The sequence below is a fragment of the Aedes aegypti genome, chromosome 2 (genome assembly GCF_002204515.2).
Source record: "Aedes aegypti strain LVP_AGWG chromosome 2, AaegL5.0 Primary Assembly, whole genome shotgun sequence".
Lineage (NCBI taxonomy): Eukaryota > Metazoa > Arthropoda > Insecta > Diptera > Culicidae > Aedes > Aedes aegypti.
This window is the reverse complement of record NC_035108.1, coordinates 119,926,062-119,950,642: the sequence shown is the minus strand read 5'-3', so window position 1 is coordinate 119,950,642 and position 24,581 is coordinate 119,926,062. Positions and strand designations below refer to the sequence as shown.

The following is a 24,581-nucleotide window of genomic DNA, read 5'->3' as shown; positions in this document are numbered from 1 at the left end:
GAGAATTGTCACCTCGCTATACGACACCGACAATTGTCACCTCACGCCACTCGTAGAATTAACCCATATGTTTTTTTTGCGTTCACCCTTGGCGTGTAAGGGAAAATAAGCTTTGACGGTTTATGTATTTTCACTAGCAAATATAAAACAAAAAATTTCTTTGGTTCGGTTCGGGTCTGGGTTTGGTATCAAATTATTGTCTCGATTCGGGTCCGATCCGGGTTTGAAGAAAATAAATAAGAACCTGGTGCTGGTTTGTTATATGTGAAACCCGAACATTTCTATTAAATACGAAGAATAGTTTAAGCGTAAGGGTATATCCATTCTTAATGTGGTGTTCATCACTAAATCGAAAAGTATCGCCGCTCTGTATAAGCGTGACGTAATTAATGAACGATTCCTATTGCAGATCAATAACAGCACTTTATTGGCGTTTCTATGTTGCAAATCGCGATTAAACCTTGATGTCCCATTACTCGATATTGACTCATGAAACTATACAAAAAATCAAAATTATTTTATTGAGGGGACGGAGTGTAGAAATCCTTTAAATATGATGGAGGTCATTTTTTAATCTTCCCTTACCATGATGGTCCCCTCAAACAATTTTCCAAAGCATTTCTATTCCATATCTCGATGGTATCGACAAGTCGATGGTTCCCTTCAATATCGACCTCTGGAGGGTTGATTGTATGTTGAAAATAACGTTTTATAACTGCTGCGCATAGTAAGTAACATAGTTGAAAAATGGTTCCTTACTATGCGCACTGAAGAAGAATAAGAACATGGAGAGAAAATAAGTTGCACTTTATCAGTGATGATTGCTCGATAAATAAACTAGAGCCTACGTACTAAAAATCGAAAATATATTCTCTTTAATTTGCTTCAAATGACTTAAGTGATGAGGTACTCCCTTAGCATTTTTGCTAACGGGCAGTCAATTTGGAAGTTTTTCAATATTTTTAAAGCTATTTTATTTTTTATTAAAGTAACAAACGTAAATTTGTCAAGAAAATTCGTGTGCTTTTTTATTACTATTGTAGCAATATATGAAAAATTAATTTTGAACAATAATGTACGTATTTTACCAGATTTTGGTGGATTTTGGTGAAAGTGCGCAGAGCTAGGAGCTGCGCAGAGTTAGGGGCCTTCACGGTAAGTGTTTTCTAAAACTATACCTTTTTGATGACAAAAAGTCAAAATGCACAAAAAGTAACATGGGACAATTATGCGTATAACGGCAGTGTAGATTTCTCAAAACAAAATAGAGCTGAGCATTGTACAGCCACCCACGATTTGTACAGTCGTTAATGCTATGCTATGCTATGTATTCCTCATTATCTCATTGGAAATAAGCATAGAGCGACTAGTCTGTCCAAGTTTATATGCTTTACCCTATTATCATACATTTGGAATGATGGACCTACCGGTTGTCGCGCGGTTGATCACCGCTAAATGCGCTGTTGTTGCGTCCTTCTGTTTTGTACAAAATTCGACTACTGAAATATAATTTACCCAAATTGTGCTGAAATTTTGCACACTTCAGTGGAACCCCAAAGAAACCCAAAATTTCATTCTAATGTTCAACTCAACATTATCTTTCGGCCTTGATAGTATTAGTCATAAAACGTAAAATTTATGTCTTTTATTATAAAAGCTTATAAAAATGCGCAGCAATAGATGTTATTCAAATTTCTCCGCGGTGGGCACGGCCTCAAATAACACCTGGATGAGATAGGTGAGTTTATCTAAAAAAGAAGATATCGTTAATGACGTGAAAATGCCGCTGTGATGATGCACTGAATGAAGTGCGCAAATATGTACTTACTCATCCACTTGGGCCTAATTTTGTAGTAAACGAACGGCGTGTAGACAGCCACGCCACTCAAGATGAACGCAACGGCGAAGAAATACTTAGGCGACGGTTCGGCGATGATTGGCACCACTGATAAGAATATGGATACTCCGAGCGCGAAGATTGGCACGAATAATGGCACTTTGTAGGGTCTGGGTGTGTCAGGTTGCGTTTTGCGTAAGGTCAGCAATGCGATGAACGCTGATCCGTAAAAGAACCAAATGAGGAACGACGCAAGTTCGATCAGTTCCTCTATGTTGCCCACCAATATGAAGGCGAACGCTAGAATACCCTGCATTGCCACTGCTGGAGTTGGTGTCGCACGGCGCACGTGGATGTACGAAAGAGGTTCCAGCATTTGACCTTCCTGGCTGGCCACGTAGCAGAGGCGAGTTACGCCAAATTGGATGCTCAGGGCGCAACCAAAAGTAGACAATGCTACTCCTAGTGGAATGAGAAATGAGAACGATCCAAGCACACGATCGCCAAAGTCCAGTCCAACGGCTTCCGATTGGATCATTTCCTCCGGGGAAAGCACTGTCATGTAGGCCATGTTCATGAACACATACAGCCCGGTGATGATCGGTACGGCAATTATGATGGATCGTGGAATATTACTGCAAGAAGATTAGTGTTTATAAGATAAGCCTTGTTAGTTGATGTTGCTCTAGACTGACTTACACTTCAGGTCGCTTGATTTCCTCGGTGATCGTGGTGACGCTAGACCATCCATCGTACGCCCAAAGACCGTTGTAGAAGGCCAATGCGATGTGCCCAGGGCTGAAGTTTGTTCCAGCAAATCCCCTGGACAAGTTCTCCGTATTGCCTATTGCTAGCTGGTAGATACCACCAAAAATAACTATAAGGCATGCAAATACTTTGCAAAATCCAAAAATATTGTTGATCGTAACGTATAACTTTACGCTGCTTAGATTAATATAAGTGATAACACCTGTGGGATAAACGCAATGTTTCAAAGAGGGTTTAACAAATGGACAGATAAGTTCACTTACCTAATCCTAATAGGGCTATCAGTTTGATAAGATTATGCAGATCCTCTTCAGGGAGGCTCTTCAACCCGAGTAAATTACTGAAAGGTAGAATTGAGTATTCGGCGAATGTGAGAATTATCACAGCAATTTCTGCAGGTCGTAGCACTACAACGTAGACCCAGGCACATATGAAGGAGGGTAACGGTCCCCAGAATTTGTTGGTCTTTTTGAAGGCTTCGATGAGGTATGCGTACTCAGCTCCCGATCGTGGTACGACGGTTCCCAGTTCTGCAAAGCAGAGTGCTCCTAGCAGGGATATTATTCCGCAAACTGCCCACACAACCAGGCAAAATCCTACGCTTCCGGAGTACTTGAGAGCAGCCGTCGGTGAGACGAATATTCCGGAACCGATCATAACGCTGATGATGACATTAATGGCGGACATCAAGCCCATCTCCCGCTTCAAGCCGCCGCTGGTCGGCGCCGCTTTCACTACGGTCATCTTGATTGCTTTGGTTGAGCTTGGACTTTCTCAGTTCAGTCAGAAGGGAGGTTTAGTGGAATGCGATGGCCTAGCTGATGGTAATGCTAACCAGGTGCAGCATGGCTCCAGACGATGTATATTGCCTCTCAATCGGATCGGTACTGAAATAGGGATACAAATGTCGTCACATCAATACACTTTCGAGTTATGGGTAGTTCTTCTACCAACACGTGGGCATACGTCGCAGAAATTATCTGATAACGAGTGCCTAGCACTCACAAGGCTGTTCAGAGCTTACCAAATATACTTATAGTGAATGAGTGTAGCTGTAGCTATGTGGGTTGGGGCGCAGGAAACGAAGCTGCTACGTGTTTTTGTTTGTCAATGAATTTCACACGCTGATAAATAGGCGACCTGTTGTGCGTCAACTTCATATGCATAGTTCATGAGCAATTAATTGGATGTAGATGTAATTAAGCTAGGTGAGCTACGCTGTAAAAACTATCAATTATAGTTTTTGCGTACATTTCAACTATTTTTCCTATAGACTTTCCAAATTGATTTTTTTTTTTCAATACCCCAGAACGATAAAATTATTACTCCAAATCTTATGGGAATGGACTGTGTTTATAAACCCTGAATTATGTTTGAGAACCTTAAGTTTCCTCAATCCGTAAAACAGTTTTAATAGGTCAGTGGAACCCAGATATTCGTAGCGGTAAACGAGGTTTGAATCCCGCAGGTCATCGTGGAATTTTTCGGGTTGGATATTTTCTTGACTTCGCCGGGTATAGAGTATCTTCGTGCTTGCTACACGACATACTCATGAAATAATGATTAAATTCGCAAGAAAAGCTTTTAGCTCATAACAGTTGAAGTATTCACAAGAAAACCTAGAGGTAGACTCTGTCCGGTTGGGACGTAACACCAGAGAGAAGAGAAGAAGACTAGAGGTTTTCAAAACATATTTAAAGTCTCAAAGATTCCTTCGCATATCTACGACTCTTAAATACATTTTAGCACTGTTGATAGCATTTTGAAAGACCTTAAAATGGTTCTAATCTTGTAGGGTAGTCCGGAGACCTAGTAGCAGTATTCAAATTATACTGTTTTCTTAAAACTATTGAACTAACTATGAAAGTGTCTCCAAACACAAGAAAATCTATATGATTCCAGATATTTGACCTGTTTAAATTTATTCGGAGTGCAGTGGTCATTAGACTGATGCAAATTTGGAAGTTTTCCCTTCCCTTCCCGTTCAATGTCAATTATAATGAAAATCTTTTCTCCCAAAGTTTTACGTGATTTAAAAAAAATAGGGGACTGGGCTGAACACAAAAGCTTGGCGTTTTCCATAGTAATGTCCATATAAACTTCAAATGGCGTGTGCACAGTAGTGTGGGACAACATTTAGATTCTCGCTCCAGTCCACTTTTTGGATTGCATTTAGGTCCCATAACAACTGCGCAAAATTTCAGCTCGATCGGTGAAACTATATTTTAGCGCCAGCTCTTCAAAGTTTGTATGGGATTTACTATGGTAAAACTTACTTTTGCAAAGAAAAATCGCCAGAGGTCGCCCATTGACCTCTATAAAAATTTTAAATGCAAACCTCGGTAGGTATTTTTACGATGAAGAATATTGCCGAAGACCGCGAAACAATCCGACACTTGTGAAAAAAGTTATTCAATGAAAACCTATTGGCAAGGCGACGCACAGTGGCGGTCCTTCATACAAAGGTCGGACAAAACCTCAAATACGTCTCAAATTGCTAGATAATAGTTATCTATTAATTATCTTGGATACCTGATATCATTCCGTTGAAAATAACAGTCAAATTGAAAATTCGATTTTCTAGTGAAATTGGTCCAAATTAAGTTTTTTCATCCAATCGTATAAAAAGGCTATCATTACTTTTTATTGTTGTAATGCAGAAATTTTTGCATAATCCTAAACTAGAGGTACAAATTTAACTTCCTTTTAGAAATTCCAGTAAAGTTTCAAACGAATTATGATCAATTATATAGATTTGAATGATGAAATCGATAAATTATAATGAAAAATGAAAATGGAATTTTCACCTCTAGGGGCAAAAAGGGGCAAAAAAAACGATTGCACGTTTGAAAGTAAGGATGATTTGCTGCTTCATAGTGAGTGACTCATTTTCCCGAAACTCTTCACATAAAACGTACGAAGTTTAGAAAATTTAACAAAATTTTGGAGAAAGATTCGTTGAAACATTTTTTGCTACAAATAACAACTTGGTATGTTAAAAATTATATAATTATAGTCAAAACTAAGGTTTATAACTACGCTTTCAAATGGAATCTATTGAGCTTAAATCGGTTATGATTTCGTTGAGATACAGATGTTTGAAGTTTGCTAGGTGAATCGAAGTGGATGAATTTCGAGCAGTCCAATTTTGCTGACTTTCCCACACTTACGATGCTGCCAAAAATCGAAAACAGAACAGATCAATCTCAAATTTTGAGAAATTGTCGCTCAATAGTAAAGAAGTCTATAAAAAATATTGACGAGTGATTTTGAGAACATGAGTTTTTGAGGTTTTGTCCGGCCATGCGCCACTGTGCGACGTTGATTAACACGTAAAGGAATAACAATAATAAAACAAAATTGGGCAAAATTTCCGAATAGTCTATGCTTAATAACTTTTTTCGCAAGCATCGGATTGATTTGCGGTCTTCGACAATGTTGTTTATCGTAGAAATTCCTATCGAGATCTATGTTCAGAATTTTTATAGAGGACAATGGGCGACCTCTGGCGATTTTTCTTTGCAAAAGTAAGTTTTCCCATAGTACAGTATGGCCCATAAAAAATGCGAAAATTGTTTGAACGTGAATATAGCATCCACAAGCGTTATTTTCATTGTTTTTGATAGTGAATTTAATTTCTGATTATTGTTGTATATTTTGACACAACTTCGCGATCCAGGACAATTTTTGTCATATTTTTCTTATTGTCCTAAATAACGTAATAAAGCAAACAACTTCAAAGGCTTTGTCCAAAACTAGAAACAGCGTCTGATTGTCGTATACTCTGGTGATAAACTTTCCACCTTCAAAAATCACACTTTATTGTTGAATATTTAAGTTTGTTTAATATCAGAGGATGGAGGAGTTCTCAGAGAACGTGTTTTTCATGATCACAATAAAATATTTTGCCAGGGTCATAGATTTGAGGGCATTTGCGTCTTATAGGTTTGATATGCCTTTATTTTTTGTGAAGGTTGAATAAAAAATAAATACGGAGGCCTATAACAAATTCTTGAGGATGAAATTTGTTCCATCGGTTACATACAACTTGTATCAATACTAGCTCATAGGTTTTGAGCAAAACGGAGCCGCTTATCACACTTATATGAAGGTTCAATCAAAGCTCTCCAAAATGAGCCGTTTTTCGAAAATATGTTTAAGTCTCTAATTACCCAAATATGAACCAATTCTATCATTTGATATGGGCATATGCTGGAGACAAGGCCTATGAAGAATCTAACGCCATCGTTGATGTTTTAGAAGCTTTCATCACACAGATATTGAACTCGACGTCCGCATGATAAAATTTGAAGGTATGCTTCCAATTCCTCTCTGGAAAGGTGAAAGTAACATATAAAAATCATATCCTTAGCGAAAAACTGAATCTAAATAGGTTAAACAATACAAGCAATGAATAATATTTATGTTTCATTCACATTTTCTATGTAAAAACTACCATAAAACATGATATGACCATTTTCGCATTTTTTATGGGCCATACTGTAAATCCCATACAAACTTTGAAAGGCTGGTGCTAAAATATAGGGCCCTATTTTATAAGTCAAGTCGATCAAAAACGACTCGACTGGACTGGCTCTGTCATTCGAGTTTATCGACAGTTGTCACTCTATGTGACTGAATTACTATGGGAGTCGACGTCACGTGAATTCGCTCGATTTACAAAATAGACCCCATAGTTTCACCGATCGAGCTGAAATTTTGCACAGTTGCTATGGGACCTAAATGCAATCCAAAAAGTGGACTGGACCGAGGATCTAAATTTTTTATATAACCATGTCCCAGGCTAGTGCACAGTCAAATTTCGTCCGAATCCTTTCAAACTTTGGGAGAATGCTATTTACCATAATAAAAATAGTTTAAGCATATGGGAGCCAAAATTTCAAAATATGCATTTTTTATATCCTGCAAATAAAGAATAAAATAATATGTTAATCAGTCCACAGTCCGGGAAGCCTCCCATCTGCGCCTACGGTAGCCAGTATTTATAGCTCAGAAATCCCGTAGGTACGAACAAGTAAAATGTACCTGACAACCGTTCGCCCTGAAAATTTGATCGATTGGTCACCACCAGCACTGCCCATAACTGCATAACAGTCACATTCGACATTTTTGACAAATTGGAGTTAATACCATGGAGAGTCATCAAATGATAAATATTTTTGATCAACTTACTTAAATCTGAGAGATTGTTCTAGAAAATTCGAAAAAAATACCACGTTGTTTTGTCACATTGGCAATTATAACCGCATAACAGTCACATTGAGATTATAAATAAGTCTCGTAATGTAATAGCAATGAAATTCCTATCAGAATTATTTTCTGGCTATTCACCTAGTATGCGATATGAGTTGTATCAAATATCAGCCTCAAATAAGCACTTTTGAGTTCCTGGTAATTTTTTGAAATTTTAGTTTCCTCCCATACTGCTATAAAATGCACACTTTATATTCAATTTACTCAATGCCTACTTTTGTTACAAACATGCAGTTATGGGCAGGCAGCGGTATGTTTAAAAAATGTTACATGTGATTTTTTTTACTTTGCTGATATTATCACCCATGTAAACAATGATCGGTAATATTGAAAATACTTACTAACGCTACGGTCTCTGAAGCCAAATATGAAGGCCAAACTCTTACAAGTCAGTTACATTTTGTGTTATTTCAAAATGAAAAACACCATAAACCGCGTAGTACGCAGAGGTAGGCAATTTCCTAAGGAAATTTTACTTTCTTCATAGTAATGCGTCAATTCAGCTAAATTGAAAATACTTACATATTACATCATTTTCAGAAGTCATATGAGCATGAATCTTTGGTAGTGTCATCCATGACCAAGGAAATCATCGTTTCGGAAGGTTGAAAAAATTACGCATGAACAAAACTCAATTTTCACAAGAAGCTTATTTTTGTAAGCTCATGAATATCAAAATTGTTTAGGAGGGACGTTACCCCGCTGATCAATGTTGCCACGTTTTACGGTATATGGAAATACACTTTTTTATATTAAACTTTGGGAGGGATTATTAGAGTACTACAAACTACAAATGAACTTTAACACTTCACTTTTTGCAAAAAAAAAAATAAAATACTAAAATCACTAAGGTGAGCAAATACCTTTAAACTCTAATATGTGTTGCTTATCTTGACAGATAGGCCTATTTCGTCTGCGACTTACAGACTTCTTCAGTGTCGAGCACTCGACCCTAACTTTCGAAGTCTCCGTAGTAGGTTAAAACAACTTAAAGTTGGGTAAACTCGAAAGAACCCAAATTTGGCTTATTCCATTGAACTTCGACGCTCTGTCGGTGCGTCTCTTTCGGTTTCTGACAACATTGCTGTTGCGAGAGAGGCAAAGCTACCAACTCGTGGGTAAAAACTAATTGCAGTTTACCCAAATTTGAGTTAAAGGAACTTATTTTTTGGGTAGTCTGATTTCTCCGAGAGTCCCTTGATTTATAATTTTGATGTTCCAGATAAATATTGACAACAGTTTGAAAGAACCATGCAACGAGAACCCTCGAGAGAAAATCTTGCAAAGACTATAACAAAATTACCTTGATAAATTATCCACTTGGGCTAGTAATTTACGGATTGAGGAAAATATAAATGTGTTTATTATCTGTAGATTTGGATCAAATTTATGCAATATTTAAACAATTTTTGTGGATCTGCAATATTTTGAAAAGAAGCATATTTAAAATGATGATAATTAATACAAACCTTTAAAAATCTGGCAAACAAATGAAAAAAAAAACAGTATGGAAACATCGCATTTTCTGTAAAATTTCAGATGTGTTTAATAGAATAGTAGTTTCAGAAACCTAATGATAAAATCAAGAAAATGTATGAATTACCAAGTATCTTCGTCTTGTTCATTCCAGGACATAGAGCTTTATGATTTTGATAGTATCTTTTCATAAGACTGTGACAGTTGCTTATATATTTAATGGTTTAATTGTTTTCATTTGAATAGAAAGATTTTCATTGAAACTGAAAAAAACAGATAAGAATTGTATGGAATTCACTACTATCTATAATATTGAATCGACTTATGTCATATGTAACATCTCTATTGGAAATTGTAGACCCATGGTAAGGGACGACTTCTAGCGTAGTCAACATCTTGGTGTGTTTCCCCATTTTTGGAATAATTGAATCGAGAGTGTAATCATAAAGCGATGTTTTGTTTAATGTTTATGATCCGTACCGTAAAACGGGGTAACTTTGATAGTTTTTTTTCGAAAAAAAACTTGAATATTTATGCATGCTGTTTCAAAGAATTATAGTTTATATTTTTAAAACAAGTACTGGCATCCTAGCTATCGATTGCAATTGAGAGATTGCCAAAAAATTTATTTTGAATGGATATATAATTTTTCATATAATCGAAAGTCGGGTTTCTGTTTTGGGGTAACTTTGATAGTGGAGTATAAATCGAACAAAATAGAATAAATTACGTAACATTTGTAGGGCATTGCATACCTCTAGGCGTTTAATGTTATAAGGAAATTCCTGACTTAGATTACAAAAATGGTCCCAGTTTGTGAAAATGGTTTTCCCTAAGAGATTTGAGACCATATTCAAGTTCTATGATAACTAGGCTATCGAAGATAAGTGACCAACTATTCAAAACTACATCAAATAGTGATCGTAGAACAGATTGTTTGTAGGCGTTTCGAAAATGCTAAAATCGTATCAATTTTTAATATTCGTATATAAAGCCCCAAATGTTCTCGATTCAAATGTAAACAGCTCTTACATGAAGTTTCATACTAATATTCTTTAGTTTTGCATTCGTTTTGCTTAACAGATTAACAGAAATTATGATATTTCGTTTAGTATGTGGTGGGCCAAAGTTACCCGCATTATCAAAGATACTTCGTTTTACGGTAATCGAACAAGCGCCGTAATACAATAACTGTTTGAATGCTGAGAGGCTTTCAGGATGCCTTTGCGCTCATTCATATATTTCATAACGCTAAAGGGGGTGGGTGGGTATCCTGAAAATTTTACAGCTCATACAAAATTAGAAAAAAAATATTCATACAAAATGCGTTACAAGGGGGTGGGTGGATGTCAGAAATGACCTTTTTGGCGTTATGAAATTTGTGAATAAACCCTTTCAATGTTTGCTCCCCTTCAGTCGTAGTATTGAATATGCTTCAACTTTTTGGGACATTATTAGCTGATTTAACGATATCCAAACAAAATAACAATCAAACCATAACAAACTTTTAACAAACTGGTTTTAATGAAAATTTGAAAATAAACACATTTATATGTAAACTTTCATTATAATAAACGAAACAAACTGCTTTTGAAAATTCTCAAATTGATGACGGATCATGTTCCCCTTAATAATCTTAAATCTCCTCACATGCGGACAACTCTTCAAAAAAGAAGATGTGCAGATAACGAACAGTTACGCAGGAATTTAAGCTTAATCTCTCCAGCAAGTCGGTATACTTCGTCAGGTGAATGGAAAGGACTCAAATCCAGGATCATCTTGTCCAATAGTTTTTGCTTGATTTAAACTGGTTCTGGTCGTACGAAGCAGAAAAGCCATACGCAACCGTTGGACTGGAAACGGTTATTACAAAGAAAGGTCTAATTGCCGGCATGGTTCAAACGAGAGCGCCTTTTAAGGCTCAAGAATCCATCATTCAATCATCAGCAATCATCAAAAACGAAAAACCAGTTTGTTCATTCAAATTTAAATGTATCCTCATGAAAATCTATCACTGCATTACAGATAGCAAGTGCAATGCAATGATAGATTATTATAAACATTGCTTAAATTTTGAGCAAAAAAACTTATTTTGAAAATTTGTCAAACGATGATGGTTATTTTCCTCTTAACAATAGGACATACACTATCGTCACCCACTATTATGGGTTATTTATATTTGAACATGCGGAATGTCTCTATTCCGTTCTGGTGATATTGAAAATATTTCACTTCTTCAATCGTTCGAACCACTGCACAGATGGGAGAGGGGTTTCAAAATAAGTCGTAATTCATGCGACTGTTTGCAATTTTCGAAAACCACCATATTTCAATGAAAAAAAACGCCAAGAAATTTCTGAAATATTTACAACATAATTGCAACTGATTGTAACATCCTTCATTTGATATAATCAAGACTAGTGCTGAATAATGTTTGTAGTAATGACGGTTTGATAAATGTGGGGTTTTGATGGTAAATTGTTAACGGTTTCTTTCTAAATGTGAAAGACCTACACATATAGTGCCTTTAATATACTTATCATACACTTGTCTGTCAATATCTATTTGTTGAAGATACTATCGAACTGTTTATTAATATTGCGTTGATAAACTTTCTGCAACTGCGAACATACCATTTTTGGTTAATAGCCTATAGTATCTATTCTAGCTAAATATTAGAGCATTTACAAGAAAATCTAAATTCATTGATTTGGCACGTGCACGGCAGGTGATAAAAACAACCGATATGAATATTCAATCATGAGTTATTACAGCCTGAATAAGCGCAAACCCACAACCACAGCTGTTAGACGTAAAATTTAGCTGCTTATCTATTTGCTTGTATAGAAATCCTCAGCCGCAAAAGCCCAGCATACGAGTTCGTGTAAATATGGGGAGTAACGATAATTCCTGTACAAACCTAGATGTCTTACTGACCTATCTGTAGTGTGTCCCAGTTAGGATAGCCACGCTGTATTGATTTATTCACACATCACTAGGGCTGAGCTCAGTTCATCATAGCAAATAATTGATAACTAGATAACCCAATATATCGCAAAATATCTCAAATGGGGCACAGCTCAGCACTACAGTTATTCACTTGGAGATTTTTTATTTAAATATGTGGTTCAAAAATAAGCAGAAAAGGTGGCGAACTTGCGAATTAGCAACTCTTCTCTACGCACTATTGCTGGGCCTCACAACTGATGTTACGTCTACGTGCGATAGCGTACGCACTCAATTTCTATACTCGCATTTGCCAGACAGACAGACAACGAATTTCGATGACAGTTATTTGCCTCTATCACCACGCAGCACAACGATGATGATCATTACAGTTCAAGGACGATTACCATTAGGAGCATATACGATGTGGGGTATCAAACTGTACGAGAATTCAAATCAAATCTAAGCTTATTTGATTGATATTTCAGCTTCTACAAGAAGTAGAATCAAGGGTCGTTACTGATTGACTTAGCAACTTTCTAGATTAGGAGTACAGTTTCTTATTATAATAAAATCCTTGCTTTACAATTGTCTGATGACTCTTAAACAATTGTCATAAACTTTTCGGTAGTTGTTTCAACAGTAGAAGGATTCTAATATTCCAAACATTTGAGCGTCATTAGAGTTTCATGGTATTTCGTCGCAGCAATTACAAGTTTAAGGGGTCTATTTTGTAATTCGAGCGAATTCACGTGACTCGTCTGTAATCATTGTCGATCAAAGTAAGCATGCATATTTCAGATGTCACCCATCGACTCCCATAGTAATTCAGTCACATAGAGTGACAACTGTCGATAAACTCGAGTGACATAGCCAAGTCGAGCTAAATTTTTGGTCGACAGTGACTCCAGTCGAGCCGTTTTTGATCGACTTGACTTATAAAATAGGGCCCTAAGCAATTTTAATCACAGTGGGACATTGTTTATAATCTTATGTGCATGACTTAATCTACTAAAGCAACCAAAGGACTGTAATTACTTAAACGTATCTGATCTTATTTTAAGCTTTCTGCTAGTGCACATACCCAAAATAAAAAGTACACTGTTGTTGGATGCTTTTTTCGCGAGATTTGTGCCTTTGAAGTTTTAGTAAAATCTTAGAAGTTGATTCATAACTGTTTTACCTTAAGCGCTCGCACCGACAATTTTCAGCATACCATAAATGCGCATGATTTTACCTGAGAGAGACTCGCGAAGAGGAAAAATATCAACGTCATATGCAGCCCAGATTCCCTTCTCACGAAACGTCAAATGCAGCCCACCGTTTTTATGGCTAAAAAAGTGAAAAGTATTGTGTTCAAAGTAAACTGTTATTGAAAATCTCAGTCGGCGGAGCAGTTTTTTCCAAAGTTGCTGATAAATCTAAGCAGAAGATTAATTATTTCTAATGTCTGCTACGTTTGCTGGCATGAAATTTCACTCAAATGGCTATTTATGAATCGATGTGATGCAAACTTAATCATTTTTTTGCTGAGAGGTTCATGTGAGGATTTGAACAGCATGCGCATAATTGGTATGCGCATGCGCCGAATTGGTATGCGCATGCGCATAAGGGGCCGTTCAAATATTACGTAACGCAACAGGGGGAGGGAGGGGGTCTTACATAGTGTTACGGTCCATACAAAAATTTAAAATTTTCCATACAAAAACTGTTACGTGGGGGTGGGAGGGGGTATAAAATTGGCAAATTTTGCGTTACGTAATATTTGAATGAACCCTAATTGGTATGCACAAAGTGGAATAAGAAAAAAACTCAGCAATCAAAGAAAAAGAAGACCGTCTTCGCGAGTCTCGTCTCAGGATTTTACCATGTCTGTAGTCGAAATAAGATTGACGAAAAAGATTTCTGTCAAATGTACAAGAAATATGTACTACAAACATAGTAATTTTTTCTTAAATTCAATAGTAGTTTAAAGAGTGGGCGTAGTCAGCTAAAGTAGTAATTTTTACCACAGATTTGTTTTCCCGTGTTAGTTATCTTTTTTATTTTTTCATTTCTTGGATTTTGGGCTGGTCTAAAGAGCAGCATTGTCTAGCTTTTACGAATTTTACATCACAAGATTGTATATTCAATTTGACATTTGGTCGTTTGACAACTGATCGATAAGTTTGATAACACTGCGGAACAAGTTTTTGTCTCTAGCAACAAAATACCGCATATTACTTAATAAAGCTAGGTATGCTGTTCCGCTCAAGAAAAGTAAATTTCTGCTCAAGAAATGGTCAAGAAATTTCCTACAGTGAGCTCCATTTGAAATGACATTTCTTCTCAACTGCGTACTGCGATCAAAGAAATATGCTTTTCTAGAGCATTTCTTGCAAGAAATTTCCCACGCATCGAGATAGGCGATTACTTTTCTGTTGAAGTGCATACTTTGCTTAAAGGATTGCTGAATCCATTTCCGTTTTCAAAAATGTCATAACACGTCTATGAGATATTGGTCGTTGAAAATGCAAAATTTGACTTGCAAAACGATGATTTATTCAGCACGAGTCGTACATACACTCCCGTGCAAAAGTTTGGGTTCATCCCCTCAAAAACATACAAAAGTGTTCAGTCCATATCTCTGTGATTACACGTTCAATCGAAACTCTCTAAGTCGCATTCGAAAGGCAAAGAGTTATTCTTACTTCGTATGTATTTTTCCAAAAACATTCTTTGAACTTTGTATACTAAGATTTTACTTAAAGTTGTGACATTTTTCAAAAAACATACTGAAAAATCATATCTCATTTCCTCAGCATGCTATCGACCGAAATTTTGAATCAAAGTGTCATTAGAATCGTAATCTTATATTCTTTGAAGAGACTCCACGAAATTTTGGCGGAAAAATCTGAAAAGTATTCAAAATCAATGAAACTGTCTGTTAATTAATCGTACAAAAGTTTGGGTTCAACCCTCAGCATGATGCAAATCGTGCAAAAGTTTTACTTTTCAGCACCCAAAACAGTGCTGAAAAGTAACACTTTTCATTTCTGTTTCTTTTATTAGGAACAGTAGGCCATTATGTTGGCCATTTCTTTCATGAAAAGTTGGCCAATAAGCAACGGAATAGCAAAAAACTCATTTTCGTCACCCTGTGTAATCGATCATATCAATTTGATGCAATTGCTTAAACGGCACAAATCAAATGTCAGATTGCTCGAAAATGGTTTTGGCCCAGTTTGTGCTCTCCGAACCATTGTGCACAACCCAAAAATGAGAAGAAGAAATCAAAGAAGCCAAGAAAACAATCCAGTTGTCAGTGAGCTGTCTCCTCTCTCTCAGTGTCGAATCACAAAAAAGACGTCTAAGGCAGTTGGGCATTATAAATTTTCATAGATATCTGTAGGAAATGCTTATTAAAAGAAACCTTGAAATTCAGAACTTTTGAATGGCAAAAATTTAAACATTTCGTGTGAAATGTAGTGTCCTGAATTTGAAGCTCTCCGTAATATAAATCAAAACGGTAATCAATATGTCGTGTTTCGTGTTCGTTTCAATCGCCCGAGGAATGAGTTTGTAACACCATGTTTGTTATGCACTGAAGATACTGCGACCTCGAAAATCATTCGAATATATCATATTTTTTCCATCAGAAAAAAACTATGATGTTCAGAAGATATTTCTGTGGTGCATTTTTCATTCGACAGCTTATAAAAAATGTTCGCCAAACTCTCCACCTGGATTTGAACTTTAAACGTCTTGATCCGTAATTTACTCAAACATCCATCGCTGCCTTGAAAGTTTGCTTGTTTTTAAATGCCAATAAACGTGTTCATTCTTCGCAATAATGTTTAATAATGATAAATCAAAATTTGCATAGGTTAGTGTGGAGATAGATACTTGGTTATCATTCTCTTTTATTTCGGCCGGATACGACAGTGAGGAGTTCTCTTTTGATGAATTTCATAAGAACAGTCGTATGTAAACGTTAGAAGACAAATCTTCAGCATGTGGAAGCAAAACCTTCAAAAATTTGCATCAGTCTAATGGGCATATCTTGCTAGTCACTCAATCACATGGACACGCGACATAACCTATCCTAATCGATGATTGATTTTGGCATTCATTCGTTACTTTCGCAGCCATGTGGGAATTCTCTCCCGCTACCTTCTGCATTATCACGTATGAACCGTATGCCATTAGTGCGTTGTTAAGTGCCTTCAATTGGCAAGCCCATTGTCGATGAAACGGTGTATAATCCTCCGGATAGTCACTATCAAGCAAACTCAATTGTTCCTAATTGTTGATATGCTGACCATCTTCTTCTTGGAATTACGTCCCCACTAGGACAGAGCCTGCTTCTCAGATTATTGTTCTTAAGAGCACTTTCATGATTATTAACTGAGAGCTTTTGTTTTTGCCAAAGTGGCCATTTTCGCATTCGATGACATCATGATACTTTATACCAAGGGAAGCCAAGACAAGTTACATTACAAAAAGTTCATGGACCGACCGGGAATTGAACCTAGACACCTTCAGCATGGATTTAATTCGTAGCCGCCGACTTTACCTCTAGGCTAAGGAAGGTCCTATATGCTGTATGCTGACCATCTTTGCAAAAAATAGAACAGAACATATCTTATAAGTGGACAACGTGTGAGCAAAATGCAAAGAACCGCCCGCCGACAACGAAAGTGAAAGCCTTTTCCGGTCAATGCAATGTTTTAATAACTAAGCACCGCTATGATGCAGGCGTCTAGCAAACACGTGATGCTACACTTTACGTTTATTTTGCTGACTGTTACAGAATCCACTGCGTAGTGAACATGGAAGCTAGTCAAAACTAAGTTCTGTTTTGCGTTAGAGAAGAAAACATAGTCGTTCTTATGTTGCGATGGAAAATTTGTACAATTACCACCGGCTTCGCACACTCGAAAATTCCCATCAATAAAAGTGTTCCAAATGCGTTCACATCTATCATCGTCAGTTTACAAGGCGACGTTTGCCTAATATTGATGGACGCTAGGAAAAATAACAAAACACCAGCCACTTAATCCTTGTTCTCCATTATATGCGTCTATTGTGTTATTTCGGGTGATATCGCGTTTCTCGCCGCCTAGTTACCTGCTGGGGTGATTCACAAAGGGAGCTATACGTTATCGAATCTGATAGGTGCGGGTCTGATTATGTCGTAGAAATTCCAGACCTCTGATAACGGTTTGATCGAACTTGTCAATGTCAGAATTTAGCACCTCCATTATGTAAGATCATTGCACCATGGCAAATTTCGTCATTTTAGCAAACTTAAAACAAATTAGCAAGCTAGACACAACAAGGAGTAAGTAATTAAAACCTACTTTTAAGAAAAACGGCTTTGAAACTTTTCACTGCATACAAATTGTATGGGAGCCAAAAAAACAAACCATGTTGTTTGTCTTTTGTTGTTGGACGGACTGTTGGAATATTTGAACGGATATTTTTTTAATTATACTCTACCTTAAGCCCACCAACATATCACTTAAACCCCTTTGCGTCTTGGCATTACGTCCCTACTGGGACAGAGCCGGCTACTACGCTTAGTATTCTTTTGAGCACTTCCAAAGTTATTTACTGAGAGCTTTCTTTGCCTTAGTTGCCATTTTCGCATTCGTATATCGTGTGGCACGTACGATGATACTCTATGCCCAGCAATTTTTCAAGGGATGCCTAAATGAATTCCTTCACATTTTTTTCAAGAAAATCGTAGAACACTGCAACATCATTACTTTCAGTAATTTTCACATAGATCACTCTGAAAAAAAATGGCGATTATCCCAGGATTTCCTCCACATGTTTTTACACTGATTCATTCATCGATTTTTCCGGTTGTTACTTCTAGGTGACCTACCACATATCCTAAAAAAGTTCTTCCACAAAGGTTTATTTCATAGTTTCGATATTTTTCCAAGATATTGTAGGGTTTCTATACCTTCGCCGATTTAATTTTCCATATGGATTCTTTGAAAAATGTATCCACGATTACTTTCAGAAATTGCTCCAGAAAATCCTTCAGCTGAAATATTTTTTCAAGAATTCCTCAAAAAATTCGACCTTGAATATCACGTTAAGTTCCTCCAAAAATTTCTCTCAAAATTTCTCCAGCATTTTGTTAAAATATTGCTGTTGAACCACAGCACACCACATTTCTATAATATTTTTTCAAATAATATTTCCAAACTCCGTGGATTGTTCAGAACTATCATCACATCAGTTATGACTACAACCATTCTTATAGGTATTTTTCTGATTATTCATACTTAAATTTCTTCAGGGGGTCTCTCCGAATTCCTTAAAATAATTTGTTCAAAAAGTATTGTAGGACATTATTAAGAGATTCGAGGAAATATTAACATTTCAGGTCTCAGTTTTTATCACTTTTTATCAAGAAAAATCTTCAGAAGAATTTCATCAAGAGTACAGGAGTTCTTACAGAAATCATCGTAGGAATTCATTAAGGTATGCTTCGAACTCACACACAAATATTCTTTGGAAATTCCACGCGGATTTTTCTCAAAATTTCCTCCAAAAAATCTAAATAAAATCCTTGACATTTCCCGGAGACATCTTTAGAAGAATGACTAGCATTTTTTTGGATTTCTTTAGAAAATTAAATAAAAAAAAAAGAAATTTCTGAATGAATTTTGAAGATGCTCTAAACAAGAATGTTGAAGAAAGTCCTATGGAAATCAATGGATATATTTCTTGAGAACATAAAATGTCTTTTTAATTTATGGTTCAACTCCAGATTGAATTCTTGAAGGTATCGAAAACTAAATTCTTGGAAGAATTTCTTAGAGAATCAAAAAAACAAACTATTGAGTAGATCATTGGAGTAATATGTGAAAGAAATTCACAGTAAAACGAGCAGTAATACTGCCAACAAAGTCTTAGAATCATTCTTAGATAAATGTCTGTTCAAATGAGAAACCAAAATCATATGACGATGGATTTGTTTTTGTATTTATAATTTGCAATTCATTTTCTTTTTAGTTCATGTTTTTGTTTTCAGGCAAAAGGTATCTGACATTTTTATTTCCAAGATAATCAAACGCTACCAGACCCGATTGCACCAAAATACAAAACGCCCTCTAGAGCAATTTTGTGGGTGTATCGCTAAAGTCCATAATTCAGAATCCCATTCTATGGAAAAGGTTTTTATTTATTAAGTTCAAATTGACTATTTTCTTCATATCTGATTTTGATGATTAAAGGCACTTTCAGATTATTTGATAAGAATAATTGTTTTTTTTTTGTGGAAATCAAATAAAAAATCACCACTTTTTGGACGGACCTGGTGTAGTGGTTAGAACACTCGCCTCTCACGCCGAGGACCTGGGATCGAATCCCATCCCTGACATAGTCACTTATGACGTAAAAAGTTATAGTGACGACTTCCTTCGGAAGGGAAGTAAAGCCGTTGGTCCCGAGATGAACTAGCCCAGGGCTAAAAATCTCGTTAATAAAGTCAAACCAACCAACCATCACCACTTTTTTTCTTACATTGTTTAGGGGAAAGTGGGGCAGTTTGGCCACCTTAAGGAAAAGTCAACAAAAGTCCTGAAAATATTATGGGAACTTCTGATTTTTGCATGATTTCCAGCAATTCTTAGATCAATACACTAGATCAGTATGATTTCCGTTGTCTTATAAAGTTCACGAACAAATGAACGATTTTTCAAAATTTGTCAATTTTTGAGTCGATTTTTTACCGATGGGGTGAAATGAGCACCCTATTTTTGGTTGTAAAATTATTTCATATAATCTGAAATTTCAATTATATTTTTCATTACATTTGAAAGTTATTAGTATTTATAAACACGCAGTGTAAAAAGATTTAATTTTGAAGAACATTATAAAAGTCAAACATCATCATTCTAAAATGATGAAATTTTAAAAAGCTATTCGGGGCAATATGGGCAGTTTTTTCGAACTTCATTTATTTCTTTTTCTTCAGATTTCGAACACTGACTTATAGCATGTGTATTGGCCAAACCGCCCCGACTACCCCTATACGTTTAGAACAAATCTCAATTTAATGATAATAACATATTTGTTTATTAAAATAGAAAATACTTAATAGGGTATCGTTTTTTTTTTGTTTATGTGCTTTGAAGCTCTTTTAATAAATTTTCAGTTCATGTATTCTATTCGTAAATCATTTATGTATTTTTAAGAACTTCTAGATCCTGGAATTGTTTTTTTTAACCTTGAAAAACCTGGAAATCCCAGGGAATTTCATTTCTGTAAATGAGCAGACACCCTGAAAGCACAATCTCTACTCTTTCAGCCTCTTTCGTGAAAGAACAAAAGTTCACTCTATAATATATAATCAACAAAGTATGCTTTGAAAGCGGACAAGCTTAATAAGTGCTACGAAAAAAATATATAGTTATGAATCTTGATATGTTTGGTAAAGTCAGAAACATAAGGTGGTGATGAATTATGTTCATTGTATTTAAGAGTTTTGACAGTCAGATATTAATGAAATGAATTCAAGTGATTAAAAAAACCCCACTGCCGAAGTGAATCAAAAGTGCCAAGAATTGGATCCGGCTCCTACCGATATTCAAAGAAAAAGGTGGTATATTCTCAATGGTGTAATGTACTATTTTTAAATCTGCTCATTTTAAATCACTCATTATGCCAAACGACTGTATGTCAAACGGCCTTACGACAAACGACTTTATGCCAAACGGGGTAAATCAAAAATAACATAATTCGTAGAAGATTGTTTCTTTGGTTCTCATATAATTTATATGTAATGGAAAATCGCAGAAAAAAAAAATTAAAACTCGAACTTGTTAAATACAGATTTTGATCACTTACACTCTTTCGTTTCTAACTCCCTTATATGTACTAATATTTTCCTTTCGCACTTTGTTAAAAAACAAGAAAATTATCTTGAAAATCATGTAAAATATTTTGAAATCGGTTATTAGTATTCATGAAGTTAAATAAGACAAATAAGGTTATTTGTTTAGTAAAATTATTAAACATTTTGAGAAAACTACTTTTAACAAAGACTAGTTTTGATTTCAATCAATTTTAATGTTCTTAAAATTTTTCATAAATTCATAATTTTGAAGAGAATACTGCTGAAAGTTTCAAACTTGGTTAGAAAGCATCAAAGTTATGTAAACTACTCTAAGGGGTATATTTTGTAAATCGCGCAGATTCATATGACTCGTATGTAATCAATGTCGATCAAAGCAAGCATGCATATTTCAGATGTCAACCGTGGACTGCCATGGACCTATGCACGAGTTCACTAATTTGACGTTTGAGCGGTGCCAAATTCACTCGTTGTCATGGTCACGTAAATAACACGGCACCGCATCGGTCCATAGTATTCCGGTCAAATAGAGTGGCAACTTGAGCTTGAGCTTGAGCTTGAGCTTGAGCTTGATTGGCCGCCCGCGGATGCTACTCCAGTATCGCTAGATCAGCTGCACTTACACAAGGAACCAATCGAATGACTGCTTGGGACTAACAGGCATCCTCAGTGTATAAGTGCTGGTGATCTGCTATTTTTAGACGACAATGGTGCCTGTCACGTCAGAATGCAGACCAATGTGGGGAAGGGGGAGGAATCGATGATGCATTGAACTGGCTCCCATGTAGACCGTATATACCACTGCATCTACGACAGTTCATGCGGGAGTGATTGGTTTCGGGAAAGGCATGGCAGAGAGGTTTGCTTTTGTGGTTAGCAGACTGCCTATGTATCAGGCGTAAGGAAAGACATGCGTGTGGAAGAATGGAAGCGTTAGGGAAACGGTTTCTTGTCCGTCTCTGGTTCTAGCGTTTGCTATGAACGAATAGTTTGAATAGAATGGAAGATAGAAGCAAGTGAGAGATATACAACTACAAAGCACGAGGAAAGGGACGGGGCTGGGATTGAACCCATGACCTTCTGCTTATGAAGCAGAAGCGGTAGCCATCAGACCACCAACCCCGTCTCCGGTCAAATAGAGTGGCAACTATCGAAAACTCGAATGACAGAGCCGTGAAGAGCGAATATTTTGGTCGACAGTGACTCCAGTCGAGTCATTTTGATTGTCTCGACTTATAAAATAGTGCCCCCATAAGGTCACACTTTATAACTTAAAAATTCATCTACAAGTCGCTTCAAAGTCAAACTTCAAAGTGATAAAACCCTAAATTTTATATGGCCGAGCAAACGAGTGAAGCTGAAAGTGGATTGTGGCTGCTCAATCAAGGATGAAGGATCAATTGGTGGGCTCGTTTCATGCTTTTTTTTTCAAATCTGTAAAATATTTACGACCGCATATTTAATTAATATTTAATACATAAATATGATTTTTTAACAAACTATGAATGGTTCGTCACTGTAAGTGTCGGCATAAACTCTTATTCATAACTTTTTTGTTTTATATATTTTTTATATAAAATCCCTTACCCTTATTTTTATAAATAAAACAATGCTTTGAATGGTTCGGTCTGTTTGTCTGTGCTAGAAGTGTAGACTTGCAAAACGTTCATTTTATTCAAAAGACTTTGAATGGTTCGCCACTGTAAGTGTCGGCATAAGAATATTATGTGATGGTCCAGCCAATCGATTTTTTTTTTTCAATTTGAGCAAAATGTCCTAACAGCTGTAGAAATGTTGCTTTTAGCTATTTGAATGGTTCGTCACTTCAAGTAACGACATTATTTTCTCATATTTGAAAATTTTTCATTTCAATTGAAAATATTATGTTCCTAAGTATGTTTATATCTCACAAATAATCGTTTATCATGGTCTAATCGCTTATCAAAGTGAATCCTGTGACCCAACGATCCTCCCCATTAACAACCATCCCTCCCAGTAACCTTTGTGGAGATGCAGAGGAAAACACGGTCTCCAAATAGCAAAGGTTACACACTTACATTCCTCCCCACAATCCCACCTGACTGCAAGGACGTGGCCGGCGCAGCTATTGACCCTGTATGAATAGAGGCACTGAATTATGCACACTGGCCAATCCCAGCCGAATTTCTAGTTAATTCTTTGTGCATATTCACTGACTTCGGTCAATTACGGAATAGCAACCATTGATATGTGTAGTCAGTCTAAGCTAAGCTAAGCTAAAAATTCATCTTCAAGTCGCTTGCTTAAATCTTAATTTTTTGGGCTCATATTTTGAGGTTTGTCTTTTTATATGATTTTAAATCAGAAGATCGCACGATTTGTTGAGTTTGAGAAATTTTGAAAAAAAGGAGTCGCACCCCACTCTTAAAGCATGTTTTAAAACTGTAACTTAAGCTAAGTTTGAAGTAATTGAAACAAATCTTTAGACAGAACAGACCTTGAAAATCAATTTCCATGTGTCGTTATCAAATCTTTATAAATAAATCTATGTGATTCGATTTTTCCAAAGGACAAATTGGGCGATAATAATTGCAAGCAAACTTCCTAGATTGTGAAACACTGCTCGAATTTACGACCCAATTGTTCGAAAATAATGACCTTGTTTATAAATAAAGATTTCTTTGGCCAGTGTCATCGTTTATCAGCACTCGCCAGTATTGACTTTTGATGTATTCTTCCTCAGCAGCCGGAAGCTTCTCTGGTCGTCTCGTCTCAGCCTTGTTCAGACGTTTCTTCGATTCACATCGACTACTCTGCAAACTTGTAACTGCCCCCAACGAGATTGTTGCCATTCAGCAACAAACACACTGCTTGCTGCTGCTTATCATCCAGCCAATACTGCATTCGATTTGCTCGACACCAAAATCCAAAATGCTGGATTGATAAGCAAATCACACTCGTTCTATATGGTCATATCATCGTTGGTTCAATACACTGTTCACACCGGACAACACAATCACTCGATGTCTCGTTCTCAATCCATCAATGTGCGCCGTTGCGTTTTTTTTTCACGCGCCGATGTCACTCACTTTCCCTCCTGTATTGCTATCAGTTCGTAGCCAAGTGCTAAAATGGTCATACTTATTGTAACGCGCAATTTGACCGTTCTCATACACTTCAATCTTAGATTTGGATAAACTCGGGAACACTCATGCCATACAAAAAGATTTGTGAATTGTATTATAGGTAACTACCTGTGAAACAATGTGGTTAATGAATCCTTCTCATCTACCACACCGGTAAACTATATTGGCTGTTGATGGTCACTACTTCTCGGTCGAGGTTACTCGCGATTCGCGATTGAAGCTGCTCACGATTCGAGCGCGAAATGTAGACTGCTGAGCTGGAGTGGTCCAACGTGAGCGTCGTGCCGTCGTCTTTGCG

At 36.5% G+C, this 24,581-nt stretch overlaps 1 protein-coding gene across 1 annotated transcript; it reads right to left on the bottom strand.

Annotated features, from left to right (window-relative positions):
- Positions 1–1,630: 1,630 nt before the first annotated feature.
- On the bottom strand, positions 1,631–24,553 carry LOC5573419 (b(0,+)-type amino acid transporter 1). Its single transcript, XM_001654543.2, has 5 exons — positions 24,392–24,553; positions 2,869–3,492; positions 2,537–2,807; positions 1,829–2,472; positions 1,631–1,748 (listed from the first exon to the last, which is right to left on the bottom strand). Exons 2-5 carry the CDS (start codon positions 3,347–3,349, stop codon positions 1,684–1,686), a joined length of 1,461 nt encoding a protein of 486 aa, XP_001654593.1. The 5' UTR covers positions 3,350–3,492; positions 24,392–24,553; the 3' UTR covers positions 1,631–1,683.
- Positions 24,554–24,581: the final 28 nt, after the last annotated feature.